This window comes from Zingiber officinale, chromosome 5A (assembly GCF_018446385.1).
Source record: "Zingiber officinale cultivar Zhangliang chromosome 5A, Zo_v1.1, whole genome shotgun sequence".
In the NCBI taxonomy this organism is placed as follows: Eukaryota; Viridiplantae; Streptophyta; class Magnoliopsida; order Zingiberales; family Zingiberaceae; genus Zingiber; species Zingiber officinale.
This window is the reverse complement of record NC_055994.1, coordinates 147,712,529-147,721,171: the sequence shown is the minus strand read 5'-3', so window position 1 is coordinate 147,721,171 and position 8,643 is coordinate 147,712,529. Positions and strand designations below refer to the sequence as shown.

The 8,643-nt window shown below is 37.3% G+C and overlaps 2 protein-coding genes and 1 non-coding gene across 3 annotated transcripts; 1 reads left to right on the top strand and 2 right to left on the bottom strand.

Moving 5' to 3' along the window:
* The first annotated feature begins 256 nt into the window (after nucleotides 1–256).
* On the top strand, nucleotides 257–4,724 carry LOC121982356 (benzaldehyde dehydrogenase, mitochondrial-like). Its single transcript, XM_042535375.1, has 12 exons — nucleotides 257–424; nucleotides 944–1,063; nucleotides 1,184–1,326; nucleotides 1,443–1,596; nucleotides 1,686–1,915; nucleotides 2,435–2,524; nucleotides 2,655–2,828; nucleotides 2,907–3,044; nucleotides 3,266–3,403; nucleotides 3,490–3,551; nucleotides 3,635–3,863; nucleotides 4,332–4,724. The coding sequence occupies exons 1-12, from the start codon at nucleotides 328–330 to the stop codon at nucleotides 4,458–4,460; spliced, it is 1,704 nt and encodes a 567-aa protein (XP_042391309.1). The 5' UTR covers nucleotides 257–327; the 3' UTR covers nucleotides 4,461–4,724.
* On the bottom strand, nucleotides 4,055–4,127 carry TRNAK-CUU. Its single transcript has one exon. It is a non-coding gene; the product is annotated as a tRNA-Lys (tRNA).
* Nucleotides 4,689–8,413, bottom strand: LOC121982357 (mitochondrial pyruvate carrier 1-like). Its single transcript, XM_042535376.1, has 5 exons — nucleotides 8,256–8,413; nucleotides 6,154–6,267; nucleotides 5,420–5,474; nucleotides 5,191–5,326; nucleotides 4,689–4,898 (listed from the first exon to the last, which is right to left on the bottom strand). Exons 2-5 carry the CDS (start codon nucleotides 6,244–6,246, stop codon nucleotides 4,862–4,864), a joined length of 321 nt encoding a protein of 106 aa, XP_042391310.1. The 5' UTR covers nucleotides 6,247–6,267; nucleotides 8,256–8,413; the 3' UTR covers nucleotides 4,689–4,861.
* Nucleotides 8,414–8,643: the final 230 nt, after the last annotated feature.

Sequence of the window (8,643 nt, the reverse complement as noted above, 5' to 3'; positions counted from 1 at the left end):
TAGTGAGATTCGATTAATTTTACAACAACGATTCATTTACATCTAAATTTTACATTAAGGACACTTAAATCATAATATTTATTTTTAGTCCAAGTTAATTTAAGGTTAAACGAACCTAATACATACCCACTCATTCATAATGCACGCTTCACATTCGGTTCGTGTGGGGCCATGTCTAGTCTTCAACCACCACGTAGGAGAGAAGAAGCTGGGTTGCATTTATTCGGTGCCATGCACGATTCGGTCGGTATGAGAAGATGCTGCTCACTCTCATCCTTTCACTCAGTGCTCTCTACGAAGGATCGCAGCAATTAAGGCGAAGAAGCCATGGCGGCAGCTCGAAGGATCGCCTCCTCTCTCCTCGCCTGCTCTTCTTCTTACTCTTCACCGGCCCTCGTCTTATCTCTGCTTCGCCAAGGATCAGGTGCGCCATCTCAAGGACGTTTGGATTTGTTTGTGCTTGAATTTGTGCTGGATCATCAGAAGGTGATCGATGGAGATTAGAGTGATCGACCGTGTCAAAATCTCTTCTTTTTTTTTCTTTTAATTTTTCTTTTAGATTTTCCTTTTCGAGGTGTAAAATAGGAACATCATGTTAGAAGAGGAAAGAATAATCATTGTATTTTTAGTGGAATAAACAAGAAAATTTGAGCTTTCATCTATGAAAGTTTTGAGATATCTTCTTCATTTGATTTTCCTGCTCCTAAAAATCTTAAAACTTCGTCTAGAAGTTGTTTCCAGATTAAAATTTAGGGTTTTTGTTTGTTTCGAACTGGTTCTGATTCGTATGTTGCTGATAGAAGTTTGAAATGCAATGATTTCAACTTATCAATGGAATTGGAGTAGTTCATGTACTAATGGAGTCAATTTCTGGAAGCAGAGCTTCATCCTTTTGTGTTCACCATATACAAGATTACTGACTTGGGATGATCTAATTGTCCAGCATCAAGAGTTCTTCGAGGGGTTAGCACTGCTTCTTTGATTGAGGAACCAATTCACCCTCCAGTTCAAGTAAACTACACACAACTTTTAATAAATGGAGATTTCGTGGACTCAGCTTCAGGTGATTCTTTAGGTTTTCTTGAGGCACAATCTTAACTTATAATAGATAGACTTTTGAACAGTATGTTCAGCTTAATTTTTGTGCTACTTAAAAATTGTTACTTGAATCATTTGGTACCAGGAAAGACTTTCCCAACCTTAGATCCTAGAACTGGGGAAGTGATTGCACATGTTGCTGAAGGAGATGCAGAAGATATCAACAGAGCTGTCATTGCTGCTCGCAAGGCATTTGATGAAGGGCCATGGCCCAAGATGACTGGTTATGTAATGTTTTAAATTTTTCGTTCCAAGTTTATAACTATTCTTTTCACGCCTTCTTCTGTTTGGATCTTCTTTTTAACAAATGGCAAGTTGTAACTCACCTCAAATTGTGGGCACAGGAAAGGTCATGCATTCTTAATCGGTTTGCTGATCTTATTGAGAAGCACAATGATGAGATTGCTGCACTAGAAAGTTGGGACAGTGGGAAACCTTATCAACAGTCTTATCGGAGTGAAATTCCAACAGTGGCACGGTTGATGAGATACTATGCAGGTACAGTTATACATATATCTGTGATCTAATTTGATCTCACCAACTTCTTATTTCTCGATGATAGATGTCTAGTTATCTTAATCTTCCAGGATGGGCAGACAAGATTCATGGACTCATAGTGCCAGCTGATAGTCAACATCATGTGCAGGTTTTGCACGAGCCAATTGGTGTTGCAGGCCAAATTATCCCATGGAATTTTCCACTTCTTATGTATGCTTGGAAGATAGGACCTGCACTAGCTTGTGGGAACACAATTGTGTTGAAGACCGCAGAGCAAACTCCTCTATCAGCACTTTATGTATCGAAGCTACTTCTTGAGGTTTGATTTGGTTCTCACATCCCCCTTTTTACTCTACTTTCATCATCCCACTTCTGCATTATATGCCCTAATCATGCCTTTTTACTAAAATGATGCCTACTTTCATGGTTATGTGTAACATTCACCGAGTCTCTGTCTATTGGCATGATCCCGATCCAACTCTTGCAGTTTCATTATGTGAACGTTTAGGCATCATAACAAGTATTTGCAATATTGTGTTCTTCCAAACTCTTTTTAGGCCAGGTGATACAGGCAATTCCATGTACATCAATCTGATGCAAAGTTTCCGACACAACCGTATGTTCTCTTTTGTTTGAAAAAAAGGAAAGGTCAAATATTAAAGTGAAAAGAAAAGGATATATAACTTATAAACAGGTATATTGAATCTCTCGCTGCTGGACTAGTGAAAACTAGTTTTATAGAAGAGCCACATTTGTTACTTGAAAGAAAAAGGATGTCTTGATCTTCGCCCGCCTTTATTTTATCTTGTTATACTGGTTTATGTGTACAATGGTTTAGGCCGGTCTCCCTGCTGGTGTCTTGAACGTGATATCCGGATTTGGCCCAACTGCTGGGGCAGCCATTGCTAGTCACATGGATGTTGATAAGGTAACATAGATTCATTGTTTTTTCCTGGATTTGTGGGATTTAAGAACCAATGGATTCTGTATCTTATGGCGACAGTTATTGTATGCTGATTCTGCATCTTATGTTTCTGATAGCTTCCTAAATGGAACAGCTTGCTTTCACTGGATCTACTGATACCGGAAAGATTGTCCTCGAATTGTCTGCAAAGAGCAATCTAAAGCCAGTGACACTAGAGCTTGGAGGAAAATCTCCTATGATCATAATGGACGATGCTGATATCGATAGGGCTGTCGCACTTGCACATGTTGCTTTATTCTTTAATCAGGTTCGCATAGTCATACGCGTTCGACTTACTGGAAGAATGTCTGCCTACCTATTTACCTACAGAACCCAATTTATACAGGGGCAGTGCTGTTCTGCTGGGTCTCGCACTTTCGTTCATGAGCGTATATACGATGAGTTTGTAGAGAAAGCAAAAGCCCGTGCCTTAAAACGCATTGTTGGAGACCCCTTTAAAAAGGGTGTTGAACAAGGTCCTCAGGTATCCTCCTTTTTCTGTATTGTTCTCTCTGAAAGGTAGAAACTGCCGTATTTGTTTGCATCTTGATTTATGTGCTCATACTAATTTTCATCTCATTCGATTGCTGTTTGATCGTGCATAACTCGTATAAAACATGTATGAAAAAGTCGTCTAGCTTCTTAACAAAGTAAGTTCTGAAACCTGTCCATATTGAGTACTTTCGTTCTTCACAAATATCTCAGATTGATGAGGAGCAGTTTAGCAAGATCTTGCGATACATCAAATCGGGAATCGACAGTGGTGCTACGCTAGTAACAGGTGGAGATCGAATTGGAAACAAAGGTTATTACATTCAGCCGACCATCTTCTCTGATGTACAAGTATGGCTTAGTCCTTAAATCTATAAAGGTTTGGTAAACTCTCAATCTGCATTTGTGATGACAGTTGTGATATTTGAAATTTATAGGATGAAATGAAAATAGCACAAGATGAGATCTTCGGTCCTGTTCAATCGATCCTTAAGTTCAGGCAAGTGCAACTCTGTCGAACTATATGATCTTCTGTGCCGGCTCTATTCTGAGTAATCACCATAGTTCCTTTGGTGATGGCAGGGATCTGAATGAGGTCATACGAAGAGCAAACGCGAGTCGATATGGGTTAGCTGCTGGAGTGGTCACCAAAAATATCGACACTGCGAACACCTTGATGCGTGCTTTGCGTGCCGGAAGCGTATGGATCAACTGCTTCGATGTTGCCGGTGCTGCAATTCCTTTCGGAGGATACAAAATGAGTGGGCACGGAAGGGAGAGGGGAATCGATAGTCTGATGAACTACTTGCAGGTAAAGGCAGTGGTAACTCCCTTAAAGAACCCTGCTTGGCTGTAAATGTAAATATTATTAGGACGTTGACGACGATCTGTCCATGTATTCTGTGATCGATCGCAGAAAAACATGAAGAACGAGTTGATTTTTAATTTTATTTGTTTTTTTTTTTATTGTGCATTTGCATCTTGGGAGTTAAAAAATAAAATCGCCCACCGTGGGGCTCGAACCCACGACCACAAGGTTAAGAGCCTTGCGCTCTACCAACTGAGCTAGACGGGCTTGTTTTAATGTTTTGTTGATTGCCAAAAACACAGTAGTTTTAGGTAAATAAATATTTAAAATTCCGCATTTTTTTATTAAAATAATATGAAGACAATTAATTAATCTATAACTTGTTAATTTTGTTTGCACCACGCACATGTTTATTTATAAACAAATTAATTTTTATAAATTATTAAAACTTATTATACTTTAAATTTGAAGGAATGGAGCATCGGAAAAGGAGGGAAATGCGAAAAGGAGATTGCTCAATGGTTTTCAACCTTGGTGATGGAAAAGGCAGTGCAATATATTAGAAGAAACAGTAAAATCCTTCAATGTCATTCAAGATAGAAGATCTTAGCGCAAGCTCTTTTGGTGTGCAAGGAAAAAGATTGATACAAGATGAGTGATAGAGGGGAGAAGAGTGATGGACGTGTGGCTTTAGATACAACTATAGAGAGAAAGGATGGGAGAGTTAAGATATAAATATAATATGCAAAATACTAGATACTTTCTGAAATGGATAGGAATGCCATGGGCCTTCTGAATACAATGAACAATCAATTTGAGTAGCAGCAATAAAGGGAAAATATGGAAATGCTCTTGATTGCCAAATAGATTATCTTCACCCTCATCATAGACAATGAATGATCACACCAGAGCATTCAGTACAATTTTCATGCTTACACTATTATTTTTCTTATAAATCAGGGGGGAAAACTTGCAAAGAATCACATGGAAAAGCCTATTGCTCATTTCTGTGCTTCCGGCTCTTTCTTCTCCAGGTATCTGCAAAGGAGGGGGAAAACAGTTTTTAACTCATCGTTTACAAGTCCTTACCGTATTTTTGGAAGTATTTCGTCGAACCTCTCTGTTTGATTGTAATGACCTACAAGACTCTTTATGGGCTAAAAAGTATCAGCTACAACAGACCAAACATCAAACAGAATTGATACAATTTTTTAATTACCACTCCATATTAGCTCATTAGTCGTTTGCCTCGTCTTCCCAATCAAATAGATTTGTTTTAATTCTAGAACGTGTAAAAGAGAATCATAGAAAGCGAGGAAAGTATCCTTACCCTTGAGCTCCTGCCCAGCGAGATAACTGATAAAGCTGAACAGATTCATTTGAAGCATGACATGCGAGAAGCAAGTAGTTACGCGGTTGTACCATCCATGCAAACCTCATGAACAATCCTGAATAGACGCACATAGCTGCAGAAAAAGATTCCTCATTATTTTAGGGCATTCTATGCTACTGAAAAATAGGTATGTAATTGTTTCTAGTACAGTAAATATGCTACGAACCTGCAGTCATATTCCCAGATATCATCTCAGGCGGCTTCTGAGTGTCAACCAAACCCTGAAATAATAGTGTGTATGTTACAAGAGACCTGGAACCTTAAACCTTAAAGAAAATAAATGAGGTTTTATGTTGGAAAGTTGTCAATGAGAAAGAATTTTTTCAACATTTTAAACTAGTTCAAATCAACTGCTAAAGATTCAGTTTTAAGTGCATATTAGAAATAGATCCACCATACAAGACAGACTATGAAATCAAGTCTTGAAGATTTAATCCATAAATTATTTAACAAGAAAAGAAAAACCTTTTGTCGTTCACATAATGACCTCTAAGATGCTATAACTAGTATAGACTTTTCTACAGTTAGCATAAGTAGACCAATTTTATTGATAAACAATAAAAAAAAGTATTTGAATATTTTGGTCGATGCTTGAAACACTAGCTATTTGCGATATTACCTATCTAGGAATAATAAACCAATTACTTCATATGCTTTGATTATAAGCGGAATGAAAAATGAGAAAGGAATGATTGGATTCATGCAAGGGAGGGAAAGAAAAGAAAATGGCAAAGAATACTACAGCATATGAAATGCAAAATATTAAATCTTATGAATAGCTGAGGCCAAGAAAATATCATGGAGCAGAATTTGCAAATTCATCAACAGGTTGGCAGGGTTATTGTCCATCATACTCCATATGAGAGAGAACAAAATTAAACAGCAATCAAGGACACTTACAGCAATAACAAAGCCCCAGTTAGCAATTGGACCCCAAAAATGAGTTGTTTTTGGTCCCATGGGGCTATTCAAAAATGCTCTGAAGGCCGACATTGCAAGGGCCAATCTTTCTACCTGAATTTTTATAATTTAAACATGACAAGGGAAAATCAGAATCTAGAAAGGTCAAAGAATAAATGCTAGAAAAAGTAACTAACTTCACATGAAAATGGAATGAAGTAGCCATTCAATGAACAAAATCAATCATTTAGCCTAAACCTGAGACTAAAAGTTCAATTGAGAGAAAAATCAACAATAAGAAGTTCCAATTCTATTTGGGATTAGCAATAGAGATAAATTAAGATACTTTGTAAAATATTAAAACACGTTGTTTAATGTTCAATGTCAAACTCAGCATTCGTACAAAATTAAAGTTAAAAACAGAATTTATCTTCCACTAGATATAAGGCTTATTACTACACATTTTATTGTGATATGATATCAAGAAAAGGATCCTATTAAGTGCTTCAAATTTAAATTAACAACAAATCGAGATTAAAACACTAAAAAGGGTAACTGATAAAGACATTACTTTATACATCTAATACCACATGTATGAATAATAACTTGGCATTGAAGCTATACCATGAAAAGGATTCCCTTTGTTGCCCTGTTTACCTTGTAAAAAAAAATCAGCAAACAGACTCTAAATTCTTCTGTGGACCATTTTTAGGGTATTTTTTTTGTTTGCTTGAAATTGGATGGAACAGTTTCCATCCTTTCTCCTGAAAACTTCAACAGTGATTGCCTACTCCAAAAGCAAAATTCACACCTTATCCTCTAAAAAGATAAAACTCTGGCAAAATGCGGTCGCTGTGAACTCACGACTAGGACACAAACTCACGGCCTTGAACTCATGAACTTATGGTCAGGCCATGGATTTTTCTATAAATCGCTAGCGGAGGCCACAAGCTCACGGCCAAGTCGTTAATCACTTGCAGTGACGGATCGGCATGGTTACAAATCAGGCCAAGTCGCCACGAGTGATGGCATGACCTTATTTTTATATATATATTTTTCCTTTCTCTTTCCTTTCCACTAAGAATTGTTTTCCACTAGTGATTCCTTTCCCTCCTAAATCCAAGCTTTAGGGTAAAACAAAACATAAGTGCTCAAAACACTGACTAAGTAACTGATACATACATACTTTATACAATATATTAGAATCTAATATCACATGTATGACCAATAATTTAGCATTTACAATTCATCCATGCATGCATCAGAAGTTCTTAAATGCTTTTGCATAAATGTTCAGTTGATGAATGTCGATTGAGGGCATGGCATGACAGTATATGGGAAAATAAAGTTCTCTAAACAAGGTTGAATCATAGAACACGTGGAAGGGGGGAGGGACAAAGAAAACCTGTTTTCATTTCCCGATCTTCAAAATCAAAGAGTTACTCATGGAATCCAGTAAACAGCGGTATATTTTGGTTGTGTCAAAGCAAAGGTTGGACATTAGATAAAGCCACAATCATTATTCTTCCTCAGCTTGAGGTGTGTTTTTGAGTCATGAAGCAATTATTTAGCTACAAGGAATATTTAGGCCTCTTTCAAGCATTCCCTAAATCATCAAGTTCGTTTTTGTGGCATACAGATACATACTTGACTTCCAAACCCCAGCTTGGCTAGCCTAGTAAACAGAAAGGGATCGAAATAATCATGGACACCGCTTGTAAGGAGGAACTTACTGAGAGAATCCATATTCCCTGCTTCACCTAACCATGCAACAATCTCTTGCCAAAATTTGCTTGTTTGCCATCTCCCACACCCGATTGTGCATGATTGAGTTATAAGATCAAACTTTTAACAAATATCTAATCATGACAATGACCAGGGATGTTAAAAAAACCAAACTTTTATTTGAGGAAAAAATGATCATGAAGAAACCTAAGCAACAATAAGGTTTACAAGATGGACTCATATTCATTAAAAAAAATCTCAAATTTTGATCCAGAAATTGCATCTAAGACTTCTGTAACTCAATCGCAACAGAAAACCCTAAATTACAGAGACGAATGCGTCGAGAAAGCTAGGCAAGTAGCGAAGAAAGACCTGACCTAGTAAAATCCGGCTAGGGATAGAGAGAAGGTAGCTGGAGCAGGCGACGGTTGGACGTAGACGATCAGGGAGCTGCCGGCAGGCCGCTCGTCTCGTGGGACCGAAGGAATTGAGATCGGCGATGGGAGAGACCGAGCCCGACTTTGATCCTTGACCACTATAACAAAACACGTGCTTTACACGTGCGCTAAGATGGTCGACCCGCTTTGAGACGGATAACTTATTATTTTCCTAATCATAAATAAAATTTTACATATAGTTTAATAAATTATTTTATTTTCACTAGTCAAATATAATAAATATTAATTTACTTAATTACTCCTAATATTTTTAGGTATAAAAATCTAAAAATAAATATAATTTTTCTTAAATTTAACACATTAAATT

Excerpts from the sequence above, each read along its gene's own strand:
- LOC121982356 (XM_042535375.1), top strand. The coding sequence starts at position 328 with ATGGCGGCAGCTCGAAGGATCGCCTCCTCTCTCCTCGCCTGCTCTTCT. Across the intron at positions 1,597-1,685 it reads GTTGATGAGATACTATGCAG|GATGGGCAGACAAGATTCAT; the intron begins GTACAGTTATAC and ends TTAATCTTCCAG. Across the intron at positions 1,916-2,434 it reads TATCGAAGCTACTTCTTGAG|GCCGGTCTCCCTGCTGGTGT; the intron begins GTTTGATTTGGT and ends ACAATGGTTTAG.
- LOC121982357 (XM_042535376.1), bottom strand. The coding sequence starts at position 6,246 with ATGTCGGCCTTCAGAGCATTTTTGAATAGCCCCATGGGACCAAAAACA. Across the intron at positions 5,475-6,153 it reads ACTGGGGCTTTGTTATTGCT|GGTTTGGTTGACACTCAGAA; the intron begins GTAAGTGTCCTT and ends CTATTATTTCAG. Across the intron at positions 4,899-5,190 it reads CGCTGGGCAGGAGCTCAAGG|ATACCTGGAGAAGAAAGAGC; the intron begins GTAAGGATACTT and ends CCTCCTTTGCAG.